Below are 18998 nucleotides of genomic sequence, written 5' to 3'. Positions count from 1 at the left end.
CAGTGTGACACACGTAGGCACACAACACAGAGGTTGAGTCAACTTTTAGACATTCTCACTGACATCAGGTGGGATTTCTATATTGCCAGCACCTGTTACTTGTCTCAGCTGAGATTAAACGAGCATCACCTGCTTTAAATAAAATGTTGTACCAAGTGCCTGAGTCCAGTCTGAAGAATGTGAGGACAGACACAGTGTTGGCTGTATTCTGAGTGAGATACTGTTCTAACAGAAACAGAACTGTGGAGAACTTCAGCTCTGCCTCCTGATTACTGATGATCCATCTGCTAGTTTGAACTGGAACAATCTGATTAAAGATGATCTTTGTTCATGAAGCAGCTGTTTGTTTGTATCAGGATGCAGGACCAGAGACCAGACTCTCCTGGACCCAGCTGTGTGTCCATGAAGAGTGACCGGTCTATGGGTTGTTTTATTAACTTAAAAGATGGACGTGGTGCTGATGGAAGGTAAGAATTAAAAATGCAGTGAAGGTTCTGACTCTGTGGTTCAAAGACTCATATCTTGGCTCAGAGCTTCATCATATATGACTCATTGTTTTCTTGTGTAATATGTCCTGTCACAGAGTTCAACAGGAGAGCTCCCAGGTTCACAGAGATCCATCAGACCAGCAGGATCTAACAGACCTGGACTCCATCTTTATGGTGTGTTATTTCATAAACTACCATGACAAGAATGTAATGCTAAGTTATTGTTGTGTTTAGAGCAGCTGACCTTCAGACTGACACATGAACCACATGTTGAGTTCTACCACTTTATAGGAAATATCCAGTGTCTCCTTCTGTTCCAGCTGCTGGAGGAGAACATCGTCACCTTTGTGAAGAACGAGCTGAAGAGAGTCCAGAGGGCTCTGAGTCCAGATTACCTAGAATGCTTAGAGAGTCAGAGTGAGGATGAAGAGCAGAGGAGAAGCTGTAAAGAGGCGTTTTTGAAGATCACTCTCCACTTCCTGAGGAGAATGAAGCAGGAGGAGCTGGCTGACTGTCTGCAGAGCAGTAAGAACATCTGAACAGATTTCATATTTTAGAAAAAGGACAAAGAGGTTCAAAGTTCAAACTCAGATAGTCATGTGATCTATATCAGGATCTGTTCATTGATCTCAGTTCTGTCTTTATTCAGGAATGTTTGCTGCAGAGTGCCGGCGTAAACTGAAATCTAACCTGAAGGAGAAGTTCCAGTGTGTGTTTGAGGGTATCGCTAAAGCAGGAAACCCAACCCTTCTGAACCAGATCTACACAGAGCTCTTCATCACAGAGGGAGGGACTGGAGAGGTCAATGAGGAACACGAGGTCAGACAGATTGAAACAGCATCCAGGAAACCAGACAGAGCAGAAATAACCATCAGACAAGAAGACATCTTTAAAGCCTCACCTGGAAGAGATGAACCAATCAGAAGAGTGATGACAAAGGGAGTGGCTGGCATCGGGAAAACAGTCTTAACACAGAAGTTCACTCTGGACTGGGCTGAAGACAAAGCCAACCAGGACATACACTTCACATTTCCATTCACTTTCAGAGAACTGAATGTGCTGAAAGAGAAAAAGTTCAGCTTGGTGGAACTTGTTCATCACTTCTTTCCTGAAACCAAAGAAGCAGGAATCTGCAGGTCTGAAGAGTTCCAGGTGGTGTTCATCTTTGACGGTCTGGATGAGTGTCGACTTCCTCTGGACTTTAAAAACAACCAGACCCTGACTGATGTCACAGAGTCCACCTCAGTGGATGTGCTGCTGACAAACCTCATCAGGGGGAAACTGCTTCCCTCTGCTCGCCTCTGGATAACCACACGACCTGCAGCTGCCAATCAGATCCCTCCTGAGTGTGTTGACATGGTGACAGAGGTCAGAGGGTTCACTGACCCACAGAAGGACGAGTACTTCAGGAAGAGATTCAGAGATGAAGAGCTGGCCAGCAGGATCGTCTCCCACATCAAGACATCCCGAAGCCTCCACATCATGTGCCACATGCCAGTCTTCTGCTGGATCACTGCTACAGTTCTGGAGGATGTGCTGAAGACCAGAGAGGGAGGAGAGCTGCCCAAGACCCTGACTGAGATGTACATCCACTTCCTGGTGGTTCAGTCCAAACTGAAGAACATCAAGTATGATGGAGGAGCTGAGACAGATCCACACTGGAATAAAAAGAGCAGGAAGATGATTAAGACTCTGGGAAAACTGGCTTTTGAGCAGCTGCAGAAAGGAAAGCTGATCTTCTATGAGTCAGACCTGACAGAGTGTGGCATTGATATCAGAGCAGCCTCAGTGTACTCAGGAGTGTTCACACAGATCTTTAAAGAGGAGAGAGGACTGTACCAGGACAAGGTGTTCTGCTTCATCCATCTGAGTGTTCAGGAGTTTCTGGCAGCTCTTCATGTCCATCTGACCTTCATCAACTCAGGAGTCAATCTGATGTCAGAGAAACAAACAACATCCAGGTGGTCTAAAGTATTCAGAGAAAAACATGATCCAACACTTTTATATCAGAGTGCTGTGGACCAGGCCTTACAGAGTCCACATGGACACCTGGACTTGTTCCTCCGCTTCCTCCTCGGTCTTTCTCTAGAGACCAATCAGAATCACCTACGAGGTCTGCTGACTGACACAGGAAGTGGCTCAAAGACCAATCAGAGTCACCTACGAGGTCTGCTGACACACACAGGAAGTGGCTCACAGACCAATCAGGAAACAGTCGAGTACATCAAGAAGAAGATCAGTGAGGATCTGTCTGCAGAGAAAAGCATCAATCTGTTCCACTGTCTGAATGAACTGAATGATCGTTCTCTAGTGGAGGAGATCCAACAGTCCCTGAGATCAGGACGTCTCTCCACAGATAAACTGTCTCCTGCTCAGTGGTCAGCTCTGGTCTTCATCTTACTGTCATCAGAAAAAGATCTGGATGTGTTTGACCTGAAGAAATACTCTGCTTCAGAGGAGGCTCTTCTGAGGCTGCTGCCTGTGATCAAAGCTTCAAACAAAGCTCTGTAAGTGCTCACATAACTATCCAGGTTAAATGTAGTTCTCTTTATTCAGAAATAACAACTATGGTTTCGAATTGTTTTCATTTGTGTTTTTCTGAATCCTCTTCAGGCTGAGTGTCTGTAACCTCTCAGGGAGAAGCTGTGAAGCTCTGTCCTCAGTCCTCAGCTCCCAGTCCTCTAGTCTGAGAGAGCTGGACCTGAACAACAACAACCTGCAGGATTCAGGAGTGAAGCTGCTGTGTAGTGGTTTAGAGACTCTGCATTGTACACTGGAAACGCTCAGGTCAGGACTTGGTCATGTAAAAGTTTACCCAATAAGCTTGTATGTAGTCCCTTCATTTTATATTTTCATTTACCTTCAAAAAATATCCTCTTCAGGCTGAGTGTCTGTAACCTCTCAGAGAGAAGCTGTGAAGCTCTGTCCTCAGTCCTCAGCTCCCAGTCCTCTAGTCTGAGAGAGCTGGACCTGAGCAACAACAACCTGCAGGATTCAGGAGTGAAGCTGCTGTGTAGTGGTTTAGAGACTCTGCATTGTACACTGGAAACACTCAGGTCAGGACTTGGTCATGTAAAAGTTTACCCAATTAGCTTGTATGTAGTCCTTTCATTTTATATTTTCATGGACCTACAAAAAATCTCCTCTTCAGGCTGAGTGGCTGTCAGTTCTCAGAGAGAAGCTGTGAAGCTCTGTCCTCAGTCCTCAGCTCCCAGTCCTCTAGTCTGAGAGAGCTGGACCTGAGCAACAACAACCTGCAGGATTCAGGAGTGAAGCTGCTGTCTGCTGGACTGAAGAGTCCTCTCTGTAGACTGGACACTCTCGGGTTAGTGTGCATCTGATACAGATTATTCCCAGCAGAGTAAATGTTGATCAGTATCAGATTATAAAGTTGACTCTGTTCAGCTGCATGGTTATGACTGGATGTTACTGGTAAAACAGCAGAGAATGGACCTATGTGTGTGTGTGTGTGTGTGTGTGTGTGTGTGTGTGTGTGTGTGTGTGTAGTCTGTCAGGCTGTCTGATCACAGAAGAAGGTTGTGCGTCTCTGGCCTCAGCTCTAAGCTCCCCCCCCCTGAGAGAGCTGGACCTGAGCTACAATCATCCAGGAGAAGGAGGAGAGAAGCTGCTGTCTGCTGGACTGGAGGATCCACACTGCAGACTGGAGACACTGAGGTACAGACAGACACACAGAAGCTGTCTCACTGTTTCTGAATGATGAATTCTGCTTCTTGTCTGATGGTGATTTAAATGAAGATGGATGAAGTAGATTCTGATCTGGTTTCTTCCTCCAGGTTGGATCATGGTGGACTGCACAGACTGAAACCTGGTCTGAGGAAGTGTGAGTGTGTTTTCATTTCTCTTCATCAGAACACAGCAGCACATGTTGGATGATGGAAGTAACACAAAGTGATGATAACAGTGAGGGTGATGGAAACTGATGAGTTGAAATATTACACAATAAAAGATGTCAACTGAAATAAAAGTGATAATCCAGAGATTAGAAAATGACCATTCATCACATCCAACAGAAATGTAGAGTTTACAACGTGCTGTTTTGTCACTTTGACATTCATGGTTTGGATGTTGGCTGCTGGCCGGATGCTCCTGGTCAAGCTTGTGGAGCTCATCACATTTAAAAACAACAGAAACTGTATTTGATTTGATGGTCATTTCCATGAACATGTAAATATGCAGAGTCTCCACCATCAAGTTCTCTGCTCTAAAACATCAGGAGTTGAATACACTGATGAAATAGAAAGAGAAAACCTTTAAAGACATGAGCTAGCTCTCCTCCTCGTCATCTGGCTGTGCAGACAGTAAAGGTCAAAGGTCGAGTAGTTCCATGAATGCACCTTTGAATTTCACTTCACAATCATTTCAACACTACAGATATAGATAGACACAGAAACATTTGGACTGCTTCATATTTCACATCACATGAGTTTTCATCTCCTCCTTTCTTCTCATCACTTTCTGTGACTTCCACCCTCGAGGCTCCTTTCCTTCAATGACAACACAAACAGTTTGTGTTGACAACCATCAATGATGACTAGGATTATATTTGACTCTATTTCCATCAAAGCATTTGGATCAAATCCAGCTGAACGTCATGAAATGTGGATGTTTGTATTTGTTGACAGGACTCGTCACTTTTGAACTCAAGTCCAAAGAAACATTTCAGTCAGAACTGAGTTTCTGTTTTTGTCTCTGTGGATTCAAAGATTTTAGAATTCAGATCAAAACACACAAACAAAGTGAACACAGTGATCCAACATATCTGACATTAGAGTCCATGAAGATCAATAATAAATATGTGTTTAGAGTTGATCACAACAGATAGAATAAAGTCTGATGAAACAACTGATTAGTCTGATGGATCACGGTGGCTTCAAACTGCTCTTCTTCTTCTTCTTCTTCTTCTTCTTCTTCTTCTTCTTCTTCTTCTTCTTCTTCTTCTTCTTCTTCTTCTTCTTCTTCTTCTTCTTCTTCTTCTTCTTCTTCTTCTTCTTCTTCTTCTTCTTCTTCTTCTTCTTCTTCTTCTTCTTCTTCTTCTAAAGCTTTCTGTTGACTGACGGGTGGACACACTAAAGAAGGGCTGGCTCAGATGAAAATATGATCACATCATGTTTTAAATATTGATCCTGATGAATCTAAATCAAGATGTGTAGTGTGAATATTTGTGACGCGTTCCATCAAAATGAGTCGGATGTCGCAACGGCCCATTTGTGTAGAAACACGTTTTTAGAAGAAAATACAATTTTTGGATATTTTCAGTTTTTACACATTTCTAATCAAATAAAGTCTCAGCTTTAATACAATGTCAAAATGAAAGTAAAATACAAAAGATTAATATCGCTGACATTAATGAAACGAAACAGTGTCAGATTTAACAACACTGGCTAGCTTCTGTTTAGATACACGGACACGGAGACAGATTGACAGCTCAGACGACATGAATCTTCGCAACGATGACATTGCTCGACTTTTAAATTCAATTCCTGTTCGACATGCTACTTCAGACGACAACTGGATTGATCTTATTATGAACTATTTCACCGCACCAGCGGCTTGACCTCAGAGTCCGACTCGGACTTCGCAGCACCGAAGTGTAGCTGCAAACTCCACAACAGTGGCCCTTGTTACAAGGTCTTCACACCGGAGGAGATGCTGAGAAGACGGGATCAAATCAGAGAAATGACCAATGGTAAGGAAGCAGCTTGCTTGGCTACATGATGCTTATTTTCTGTTTGTAAAGGTGAGGAGACCTAATAAGAAAATAACTTGCTATGGGTGTGTAGCCTAGTCTGTGTGTGTGCTTGTTATGGGTCTGTGTGTGGTCAGTGTGTGTTTGAGTGAGTCTGTGTGAGGTTGTGTGTCTATTTGTGTGTTTCTGTATCGTTGTCTGTGTGGTTGTCTGTCTGTTTGTCTAGTGAGTGTGTGAGTAAGTCTTTGTGTGTGTTTGTGTATCGTTGTGTGTGAGAGTGAGTGTCTGTGTGAGTCTGTCTTTGTGTCAGTGAGTATGTGTGTGCGTTTGTGAGTCTGTCTTGTGAGTGAGTGAGTGAGTGTGTGTAGGCCAGCAAACGTCCCATGTGTATGTGCAGTGTATGTGACAGACAAAAATGTGAGGAAATAATGATATAACAAATAGGCTATAATAAAAGTATGGGTTGTAAAAGTATCTGAAATCACTTGGTAAATGTTATGTTCTGAACATGGGGCATATCATAATGCTATGTCTTTTTGTAGATGAAAAACATCTGGTCCTCCTGGAAAGATAAGCACCCATATGACCCCCTTGAAGCATCTGCCAGGTCAAGAAGTACCACCACTCCCAGCTTCACCAGTACAGCCCCAGGAGTGGTCTTTGCCAAGGAGTCCACCAACAGTGAGGAAGAGTGTTTTTGGCTTCTTCACCATGAAGGGATCCTTGATCCTGAAGCCTTGCCCACTGCACAGAAATCACCTTGCCTTAGTGCTACGGTGGTATCTATACAACACCTTTAGGGACTTCTGCACTGAGGACACAGAAGATCTGGTTTGTCCAAAACCAGCTGTGGCTCGCCTGTGAATATGCACGCTACTATTACATCTAATAAAACTAAATTACATTATATTGTACGTAATTGTTATGTCATTAAATAATCTTATAATTAATGAAATAACACTAGATTGATTATATTGTACGTAAGTTTTTAAAATAGTCATATTAAATACACTTTCTACTAAATAGCCCTTTGAAGGACTTTCCAGGCCCAGTTCCCTCGAATGCAAGGACCCAACACAGCATAGTTTGATGCATCAAGGTTAATTACTGATACAACACTGAGAATGTTTAAAGTGACAACTAACAGGCTTTACTGAAGCTCACAGAAAACTATCAAAAAGAGAGTGTGAACGTGTAAACACTTCGAGCTGTGTTATGACTATGGATATGTGGTCAATTGACTAACTTTAAGGAACAAAAATTATCAAAAGAACTTCAATTTCTATTATTGCACAAAATATACAAATTCAAGCACTTTCAATGACCCATGACTATTTTCAAAAACTTTCCAGGCCTTCAGATTAAGGATTTCAAGGACCCGTGGGAACCTTGTATTACAATAAATAACACAAAATTATATTATATTTTACATAATTGATTGTAATGATTGGATGAGTTATCAAATGATTTATTGTTTTCTTGCACTGTAACTGTTATTACCTGTCTTGTTTTATTTCAGCTTTTTAACAGTAGTTTATCATCTGGGCCCTTAATGATTATTATTTTTTAATTGTATTTAAGTCCTTTTACAATGTATTTCTGTGCACTTTGTGATAATACTTGTAATGTTTCATGTAAAGCACTTTGAACTGACTTGACTTGTTTATAATGTTGTTTATTCATTTTGGATGTGGCTGAATGTTGATTCTATCTTTTGAGCCCTTTTTCTCAAACCCAAGGTTTGGCGACAGTCCATCTTTGGAAGAGCGTGTCTCATACAATATTTGGAGTACAAAAATAAAAATTATATATATATATATATATATATATATATATATATATATATATAATAATAATTTGGTATCGTCGTAAAGCTGAGACTTTCCTCTTTACAGCCATGATGAAAATTGTGTTTTGGGGTCAATGTGACTCAATATAATAATAATAATAATTTACACTTTATTAATCCCACAAGGGGAAATTCAGTTTTTACACTCTGTCTAACACACACATAGGCCGAGATACACACTCATGCACAAACAGGGTTCTAGTGACACGCATTAATGGAGAGGTCTCAGAGTGAGGGGGCTGCCCACAGCGAGCGCTCCAGAGCAGTTTTTGGGGTTCGGTGCCTTGCTCAGGGGCACCTCGGCAGTGCTCAGGAAATGGACTGGCACCTCTCCAGTTACCAGACCAGTTTCCGGACTTGGTCCGTGCCGGGACTTGAACCGGCGACCCTCCGGTTCCCAACCCAAGTCCCTACAGACTGAGCTACTGCCGCCCATATGATGGAGCAGGTCACATTTGGGCCTCCTGTGTGCTCCCTTCCCCCCTTGATTGTGAATGGTTTCAGGTGCACACCCAGGTGTGGCTCATCTCATCAGCTCCTGTTCTTCATTAAATGTGACTCAAAATGATGAAGCAGGTCACATTTGTCAGGATGTGTGCTGTTCACGTCCATAGAAGTGACATGATGACACCAAGGAGGAGAACAGGAGTTCACTTTCAGCTCCACTTTTGGATTTCTGTCTTTGGATCAGACCTCCACTTTATTTACTGCAGCTCAAACTGGAGTTTACACTGTGAAGTGGGCGTGTCCTTCTCCTCTCTGTGTGATAGGCTGCTCCATCTTTATCCAGTCTCTTGTTGTTATTGACATCATGTGTCTCGTATGGAGACAGTTTGATGTCCCAGCCATAGACACAAGGATTGATTCAGGCTGTGACTACATCACATTGTGTGTGACAGTGAAAGTGGAAATGAGGCTCCTGTTGGTGCTGAATGTGACCTCTGAGGACAGAACAGTTGGAGACAGCAGATGGTTCACAGCTTCTTTGTGCTGCTCTTTGATTAGTCAGACTTTATTCACTGCATGTGTTTGTTGGTTTGGATCTCTATTCATCTCAGCTCCACACATCCTGACTGTAAAAAGAAACACATTAAAAAGGTCTGATGACTGACAGCTACAGCTGAAGGCACCTTTCAGCAAGGCTGGATCTTTACTGTCTAAATCACAATCCTGTCTATGTTCCCTTCATTCTTAAATAGGCTCCGATCAATCAGCTGGTTTTGGTAACAGATGTGATATTTCATGTCAGTGTTAGTGGGAGTGGTCAACGATTCGATTTTAGATTAAAGGATGAAAAGGCATTTCATGATTACTTATGTTTTACATTTAGTTACGACACAACTTTATTCATTTTTTTTTTTCTCATTTTTTTTATTTCAATTTTAGATTTCAATCAAACAAAACAACACAACACAATGCCTGCAACTGGCATTGAAACAAAACAAAACAGCAGCTCTGAATACAATAAATACAAAAACATAAAATATATGAGATGGTGGATTTACAGTACATATATAACAATTGCCAATACAATATTTTTAATATTTTTGCCTGACCACTGTCGAAACCCAGGATCAGAAGAGCCCGGGGGGAAGGCAGGATTGTTTATTATTGGGGTGAACATAGATGCTATATTTGCTCTGCCCTCAAGATGGCGTACAATCCGCCATGCTTTCAGGGTATTTATGGTTATAGGATTTGTACAGAAAGCTTCAATTTCTTTAAAGTTGGTAAAAAATAACAAATCACAAAGTCTGCACTGTGATAGTGTCATTTCAATATCCATCCATATCGAAGGTTTACTTTTGATCCAATCGTTTACAAATCTTAAATGTGCACAAAATTGGTATATTTTAATATTGGGCAAATCTACACCACCCATTGAACTTGGTAAATGTAAACTGCCATCTTAAGTCTAGGTCGGCGCTTATTCCAAATAAAAGAGCTTAGCCATCCATTTATATCTTTCAGCACCCTTTTAGAGAATAGAACCGGAATCATTTGAATAGGGTATAAAAGCCTCGGTAGTACGTTCATTTTAACCAGAGATATACGACCTAACCACGAAACAGGGAGAGAGGCCCAGCGTTCTAAATCCTGTTCAATTTTACTAAATATTGGCACAAAGTTGGCTTTGTATAATTGGTCAAAAGAAGGAGTAATAAAGATACCCAGATACACAAACCCATTGGGAGTTCATTTGAAAGGAAAGGGCGGCACTGTATTTGGTATTGTTAAGAGAGTACCGAGAGGCATAGCCTCAGATTTGGTCAAATTAACCTTAAAGCCAGAAAAGCGACTAAAACTATTAATTACATCTATAAGAGCCGGTACTGATGTTTCCGGGTCAGTCAAAAGAACCAGAACATCGTCCGCATATAGAGTTATTTTATGACACAGATGTCCAAGTTGTAAACTGCTTATCCTGGGTGCTGTCCTGATGGCCTCAGCAAGAGGCTCTATGGCCAAAGCGAAAAGGAGGGGGGACAGAGGGCAGCCCTGCATTACCCCTCTTTGAGTAGTGAAGTATTCAGACCGGAGACCATTGGTCAGAACCGCTGCCTGTGGTTGATTATATGTTATTCTGACCCACTTTATAAAATTATCTCCCAGACCAAATTTACCCAATGTGTAAAATAAAGAGGACCATTCTATTCGATCAACCACCTTCTCTGCGTCAAGTGAGAGTACCAGCCCTTTAAGAGAATTTTGTTTGAAGTATTGGATTGCATTTAGTAGACGTCTAACATTGGCTGACGAATTCCGACCCTTTATAAAACCTGTCTGGTCTTCCTTTATTAATAAAGGTAAGAGGTTTTCCAAACGAAAGGCTAAAATCTTGGAGAGCAATTTTCTATCGACATTTAAAAGTGCTTTAGGCCTGTAAGATGCACGAGATTTGGAACACTTCCCCTTCTTTAAAATTAGAGTTATATTGGCCTCCTTCAATGTTTGTGGGAACTCTCCTGTTGTGAAGGAATGATTGAGCATATTGAGTAAAGGTTCTACGAGAATATCCTGAAACTGTTTATAAAATTCACAGCAGAACCCATCAGGTCCCAGCGACTTTCCATTTTGCAAGGACTTAATAGCTTTAACAACTTCCTTTTTAGTTATAGGACTATTAAGGACAGTCCTCTGCTCTTCCGACAGACTTGGCAATTTAAATTGCTCAAAGTAATTATCCATTAATTTCTCCAGCCCTAGAGATTGATCAGAGGAATATAATTGCTTGTAAAAGTTCTTAAAACAGTCATTTATCAATTTATTCTCATACACTTTATGACCCTCTCCATCAGATACAGCCGCAATAGTCAGAGATTCTGCCCGTTTTTTAACATAGTACGCCAGACATTTCCCTGGTTTATCCCCATGCTTGTAAAATCTCTGTTTAGCATATTTAATTTTTTTCTCTGCATCTCTAGTAAGTAAGCAATTGAGAGCCGATCTAAGTGTGGTAATTTCGTCCCACAAAGGTGTTGAGGGAGAAGTAATGTAGGCTCTTTCCTTATTCATCAACTCACCCTCTAAGAATTTTTGTTTCTCCTGTCTCTGACGCTTCTTTGTTGCGGAATACAAGATAATTAACCCTCTGGCATACGCTTTGCAGGTTTCCCATAAAACTGAAGCATTTTTAGCTGACAGAATATTGACTGACAGAAATGCCATGAATTCTGTACGAAAATGGGTTGTGAAATTTTCGTCTTTACGAATAATATTATTAAGTCTCCAGTGGCGGGACTGTTGCAGTGTTGATCTAGGGTTGACATCCATAATCACTCTAGCATGGTCAGAGATTATTATGCTGGAAATTTCGCATGATGAAACTGAATAGAAATCGGACCGTGGGAGAAAAAAGTAATCAATTCTGGTTTGGCATTTGTGAGGAGCAGAGTAGAATGTATATTGTTTATCTGACGGATGCATGCATCTCCAAACGTCAATCAACCCAAACTCATCACATATAGCGTGGAGCGCATTAGCGCTAGCTGAAGGGGCTGTGTTACTGGACGGAAATCTATCAATGAGTGGGTTCAATATCATGTTAAAATCCCCACCAACGATAACTGTAGAATTAAAAAGAAATGGAGCTAGGTCCAAAAATAACTTGATAAGAAAAGTGACCGGATGGGCAGGTGGAAAGTATACATTCATTATCACTATATTTTGCCCTTGCAAAATTCCTTTAATTATAACATAACGGCCCTGTTGGTCTTTAACACAGTCAGTTATTTTAAATGGCGGGTTTTTCTTGATCAAGACTGCTACCCCCCTACTTCTTGTTGTAAAGGAAGAAAAAATCACATGGCTGAATAAACCTTGCTGTAGCTTCAAATGCTCCTTGTCATCAAGATGTGTCTCCTGTAACAAGACTATATCTATGGCGTCCTTCTTAAGACACGTTAATATTTTCCTCCGTTTAATGGGATTGTGGATTCCTCTCACATTCCATGTGCATAATCGTAATTTACTCATTGTTGGCCTTATTCATATAATGTACAAGATAGATATCCACCATATTCGGGATGAAACAAGAGCAATATGAAAATAAAACAAAATAAAATGAGCTGCGCAACAACATAGTATAGACTCAGAGCTATGCACATACATAAACACAAAACAAAGCTTGGCAACAAACCTACTGAACCTGTAGGGAAAAACCGTCCTTCTGTGCATAGCACAGCATCACGCCTGTTCATAGACCTAAACACAGCCTGCCAAGCATCCAGTGTAGAATATGTTCACCTGGTTAACAATCAACAACCCAAAAATAAAAGGAGGAAAAAATAAACTCCAAGACAGTCAAAAGTGTCCATGTCTGATACTCACGCGCTCCAAAAGTCATACACTGACAGATCCTTGGGAGTATGATTAGTCCAGTAAGCATATCAGTCTATGGCAGCGAGTCCACGTAAGCTGCGGCCGCATTCGGACAATCGAACTTTTTCTCCACGTTATTAATGGCCAGCTTCAGGATAGCAGGATACATGAGCGCGTACTCCATATTCCTGCTCCTCAGGCTTTTCTTCACATCATCAAAGGTCTTCCGCTTCCTGACCAGCGCCGCTGAGTAGTCGTTGAAAAAGGAGACACGGATCCGGTCAGCGGGTTGGTCCGGTTCTGATGTAAGGCGTCGGGCCGCAGTCATCACTCGTTGTTTATCAGTGAAGTTGTGGAACTTAATGATGATGGGTCTGGGACGCTGATCAGAGCCCGGGCTCCTGGGACCGAGGGAGCGGTGAGCGCGGTCCAACTTGATCTTCCCCGTCTTGGTTGTGAGCTTCAGATAGTAGGGGAGCCACGACTCAAAGAAAGTAACTGGATCTTTGGTCTCGGTGCCCTCCGGTACACCAAGCAAGTGGACGTTACACCTACGGTTTCTATTCTCCAGGTCATCCAAATGATCCGCCATACTGCCGACTTGTTTCTCAAGCTTTTCCACAGTAGTCTGCAGAGTATCTGTCGTATCCTCAACTTTTGAGATCCGGGCTTCAGCATCGTCAACCCGGGCACCCAGCTGCTGCACTAGGGTTGTTTGCTCACGTATGGCAGCAAGCACAGTGTCAATCCTGGTATCAAATGACTTAGTAATATTATCCGTTATCTTGCTCAAAGCCAATAAAATACTCTGATCCACCTCGCCCCTGGCCTCAGAATCAGTGGCAGTAGATTCAGCATCGCTAGCTTCGTCGGGCTCCACCGTGTTAGCATTTTTCCCCGCAGCTTTTCTTGTCTTAGTTTTGGACTTCGAGTCGGGCATTTTTGAAAAATAGTCCGTCAGGCTCACTATAGAGCTATTCCTACACACACAGGTGACGTTTCGCCAGGTGAACACGTAGTTTAGCTGGATATTTAAGCGAAAACCACCGGAGCTGCACAGAACATGGTGCTCACGCTACGACGCCATCTTGTCACCTGTTTATTCATGTTTTAACACTCGTCTTTCTAAAAATACATTTATATATACATATATATATATATATATATATATATATATATTAACTGAATGAATTTTCAAGTGGTGGCAGTACGGCTGGAGGGCGTGATGACACAGCTCATCCACAAAGAGCAGACAGGATTTAGAGGACAGTGACAGAGTGCAGATAACATCAGAACATGAATCCATACCATGGAACTTGTTCAATGCTCAGAAGATCCTACTTTCATTATATCATGGATGCACAAAAGGAATTTGACAGAATGGAGTGGGAACATCTTTTTCACACGCTGAAGCAAATGACCTTTGGTGAGCTTTTTGATCAAATACATTCAAATCATGTCTGAGTCTCTTAAAACACAGGTTTAGACAAATGGAGTTGTGTCCAAGCCATTTCAGACAGGGCTGTCCTCTTTCCCCTCTTTTATTTGACTTGGCCATTGAACCCCGAGCTGTGGCAATTCACTCTAACAGGGAGCTATGCTGTATACAGAGCACAACATGTGAACCTTTCCTTATATGCTGACCATTTCTTCATTTACATTACACAGCCAGAAAAGTCTGTGCCTCAGCTGCTCACAGTGTTAGAGGAGTATGCTACAATATCAGGCTACAAGCTGAATCATGAGAAGAGGGAAGTAATGCCCCTGAACCAAGGTGCTACCTGGAACCCGGGACCATTTGAATCTCACTTATAGCTGACAGCAGACAACCTTCAATACTTGAGCATTCAAAGTGTACGGCCCTTTCTGCACCTTCCAATGTACAGGCTTAGACAGCCAGATAAGTCCTCCAATAAGAACACAAGGCTGCTCTTTCATTGATTTGACTTGAGCTCCTTCTTTGTTGTTTCTAAAACTTCAATATGACAAAGAGAATAAGAATATGTCAGTAGAGATGATAAATATATGTCTCCATGATGGTAGAATCAGTTCTTTTCAGTGTACTGAATCAGTAGAATCAGTTCAGTAAAGTGTTCAGTTCTTCTCAGTAGCTCTGTCTGTGAATCAGAATTGAATAAGCTGAAACACGGCCCAACGTTTCCTTCTGCTCTCCATCGTACTGAGAACAGCCGCTGCTGAATCATAAAGCAATGAGCTGAGAATTTAGTGGAAACTGAAAGCTGCTAAAAACAATCCCATGTATTTTCCCCGAGCGTTCTCTTCAGTACGTTCAGGACACAAATCAGTGAGTGAGTGAGAGGAAGAGAGACTTGGAGGCAGAGCTCTGCTAACTGAAGGAGAGCTCTGCTCTTCATCTCAGTCACTCAGTGATTCAGTGAGGAGCAGCAGTATCCATAATCCATGTGAGAGGAACGTCTCTGCCTTCTCACCTTTTCTTCCCACAATGCAATGTGTCATGACCATACCTCCATGACAGTGAGAACATTTCTATTGAAACTTTGATTGAAGTGCATGTAGGGAGTCAGTCCAGCAAGGCCCTGTCTTCTTGTCTCTGGTGTTGGGCCCAGCTCGGGCCCAGCTGTTGACTACAGTGGTTGGCCATTAGCCATCCCTGATGTTGGACATTGATTCATGCATTCACTCCTTTGATTTCATGACTGTCATGTGCTGGGCTACTTGAATGTCACATGTGTTAGTGCTTGGGCATGATGGCTCAGTACTTAGTTAGTGTTGAATGTAAAGATGTCACATAAAGCTGTTGACAGTTTGAAACATGGTTCAAGTCTGACATGTTGTTATCAAAGTCATATCCAGAATGACAGAGTTTGAATGTCAGGTCCACAGAAACATCCAAGTCAGAAGATAGATGTTGAAATGAGAGAGAAACACGTCATATTGTTGGTATGGACAGAAACCTTTGTATAACAAGCTCCATTTAGAATGACAGAGTTTACATGTGAAGATACACACAAACATCAAAGTCACACTTACTATGGACATACACCTTTATATGAACCACATCCATATTGAATGCACATCATTACTGTATGTTTACACTCATATGGATGTGATGTTAGAAAACAGAGTCAAATAAAGCTGAAAACAATCAAATAACAGGGGCTTGTTCATTTACACATCATGTCTGTAATCTGACAGTTTAGTGGATTTAAAAACAGAAGAGGACTTTTTAAATGGACAGTTATTGAGTGTAAAATGAGGATTTGATTACAGCATGGTAACTCCATGTGAAGTTGATTAGAAGTGGATGATTACATTTCAGTGGTGTCAAACATCATTCAGTGCTGAATATGAACTGTTTGATGGACTCTCAGTAAAGTTGTTGATGAATGAACAGATGATAACCTGCAGCTGTGTTGTGTCTCCTTCTCTCCATCAGACGCCTGTGAGCTGGAACTGGACACAAACACAATGAGCAGAAGACTGAAACTGTCTGACAACAACAGGAAGGTGACATGTGTGAAGGAGCTTCAGTCATATCCTGATCATCCAGACAGATTTGAATCCTGTCATCAGCTGCTGTGTAGGACTGGTCTGACTGGTCGCTGTTACTGGGAGGTCGAGTGGAGAGGAGTGGTCTCTGTATCAGTGAGTTACAGAAGAATCATAAGGAGCGGTTATGAATGTGTGTTTGGATATAATGATCAGTCCTGGAGTCTGATCTGCTCTGATGAAGGTTACTGTGTCAGACACAATAAGAGAAAAACAGACATCTCCTCCTCCTCCTCCTCCTCCTCCTCCTGGTCTGTCCCTCACAGAGTAGCAGTGTATGTGGACTGTCCTGCTGGCTCTCTGTCCTTCTACAGAGTCTCCTCTGACACACTGATCCACCTCCACACCTTCAACACCACATTCACTGAACCTCTCTATCCTGGGTTTGGGATCTGGTCTGGTTCTTCAGTGTCTCTGTGTGATGTGTCGGTCTGAGAAACACTGCTGACTGAAGATCAGCTGACTCTGTTCACTCTGTCCAGCTGCTCTGTTTCATGGTTGGGGGCCTGGTAATGGGGGGGGGGGATAATGGACCTCCTTCTGTAATGTCTGTATTGTGCTGATCTCACCAATCAAAAAGAAGTGACTAAAAAAGATCATCTGGATTTGATCATCCTTAAATCTGAACCTGGATCAGGGTGATCCAAACAGGATCAAAGTGAGCCGGATCACCTGATCCTGGATCATCTGATCCCTTTAAAGAGCATATTGCAGGTTAAAGACAAAAGTGAACTAATCATATGAAAATATGTTACCAATACTGTTTCTAAATAAATTCAGAAATGAATAACCCACAGGGTCTCCTGGAGACGTTTTAGTCTTTGCTCTTTACTTCCACATTCGGCTGTGACGTAACATAAGGGAGTCCTGCTGAATCCCCGTCTGTTTAACATGGAAAATCATGGATCTGAGTGTCACTCCCGTCAATAAAGAGGAAGAAAACATGTATTCCTTTACATATAATGGTCCACTGGCTTATCATTCTGAACCTGTTAGATGTGATAGAGAGCAGAAACAGGCAGGATTAGAGGAATAACGGCCTCAGGAGAGAAGCTGTGGTGTGAGGAGAGACCCGGAGCAGGCGTCCTGCTGAGTGACAGGTGTCAGCTCGCCATATATGGGCGAGTGCTGTGTTCACATCAGCATATGTAAAGTTTGTAATCACACTCAGTCAATTAAAAAACCAGAGAGAGAGAGAGAGAGAGAGAGAGAGAGAGAGAGAGAGACAGAGAGACAGAGAGAGACAGAGAGAGAGAGAGAGACAGAGAGAGAGAGAGAGAGAGAGAGAGACAGAGAGAGACAGAGAGACAGAGAGAGACAGAGAGAGAGACAGACAGAGAGAGAGACAGAGCGAGAGAGAGACAGACAGAGAGAGAGATTTTTTTTATTTTTGCAAAGCACTTTATTTACACAATTTTAATTTTTCACAATTTGTGCAAAATGCATAAAAATGTCAGTTTGTTTTTTTAAAAGACAGGTCAGGTCATAAAAACTTGTGCAAACACTAATTCATCATTGACAACTGAACAAACGACATCATTAAAACACCAACGTTGTTTAAAAGCGTCCAAGTCTCCAATGTGTTTATAAAATCTAAACTCTAACCAGAGTCTGGCTCTGATGTTGGTCAGCCACACCGCCTTGGCCTCCTGTCCGTCTCGGTTCTCTACCCGGTTTCTCCTGCTTATGTAGATCGCCTTCTTTGCTTCTCCTGAGAGGTAGTTTAGGAGCTGCCACTTGTCTTTTTGTTCTTTTTTGTAAACAGCTCCCATGATAAAAACCCTCTCAGTAAAAACCACATTAAAGAAACTAGAAACCAGTGTTAAAAGAGTGAAGAAGCTGGAGAGCCTCTGACACTCAGTAAAAACATGGAACACAGTTTCTCTCAAGTTACAGAACGGACAGGAGTTTAAAACAGCAGGATTAAGAACAGCAATGAAAGCATTGGAGGCGACAGCACCATGTAAAATCCTCCACTGGAGGTCAGCAGTCCGTTTTTTGAGGGGAGGTTTATATAAAATCCTCCACTGGGGGCCCGCTCCGCTGGTCAGTTCCCCCAGGGCTGGGCTCAGGGAGATGTCAGGGAAGGGGTCTGCAGAGTCTGGTTTGGCCTTTCCCTGCCCATAGTCCGTGAGCTGGCTCTCTTTCCCAGAGAGCCTCTGGCACCACAGCTCCAGGAACCTCTCTGCCACCCGGATGGATTGCAGACCCAGAAGAGAACCCAGACCCCGGGCGTCACCCAGCGCCGGCCCCACTGCATCCACCAGCTGCTGCAGGCTCAGGGTCTTTGTTTTCAGCAGGGCCATCGTCAGGCCGGGGTCACGCTGCTGCTGATGTCCAGCCTGGCCCTGTGGATCAATGGTTCTCTCAACAACCAGTGCAGAGAGTCAGCCTTTGGGCACCTTTTACAGTCAAAAAGGACCCAAGACTTAAAAACACCCTGATAAAACGGAGGCAGCCCACTTAGTTTTAAAAGTTTAGAATCAATAAAAAACAGAGCAGCATCCAGCTCCAGGAAATCTGCACGTCTGAGAATGCAGCTGGCCACATCTCTCCACACCAGATCAGCCGGCCCTGTGAGGTACTTTTGTAAAAACTGGAG

The 18998-nt window shown here is 42.5% G+C and overlaps 1 protein-coding gene and 1 long non-coding RNA gene across 2 annotated transcripts in view; one reads left to right on the top strand and one right to left on the bottom strand.

The window, feature by feature from the left end:
* The window catches only part of LOC306828966, an 83883-nt gene that overhangs the window by 12200 nt on the left and 52685 nt on the right, over window positions 1-18998 (bottom strand). The window lies entirely within an intron of this gene.
* Window positions 621-17190, top strand: LOC306828956 (NLR family CARD domain-containing protein 3-like). The gene is made up of 9 exons (XM_079351715.1): window positions 621-662; window positions 809-1013; window positions 1138-2995; window positions 3102-3275; window positions 3371-3544; window positions 3640-3813; window positions 3996-4163; window positions 4283-4329; window positions 16284-17190. Exons 1-9 carry the CDS (start codon window positions 660-662, stop codon window positions 16829-16831), a joined length of 3351 nt encoding a protein of 1116 aa, XP_079207841.1. The 5' UTR covers window positions 621-659; the 3' UTR covers window positions 16832-17190.

Source organism: Symphodus melops (assembly GCF_947650265.1).
Source record: "Symphodus melops genome assembly, chromosome: 9".
Classification (NCBI taxonomy): domain Eukaryota; kingdom Metazoa; phylum Chordata; class Actinopteri; order Labriformes; family Labridae; genus Symphodus; species Symphodus melops.
The sequence above is the reverse complement of the archived record's forward strand: the minus strand, read 5'-3'. Positions and strand labels throughout refer to the sequence as shown.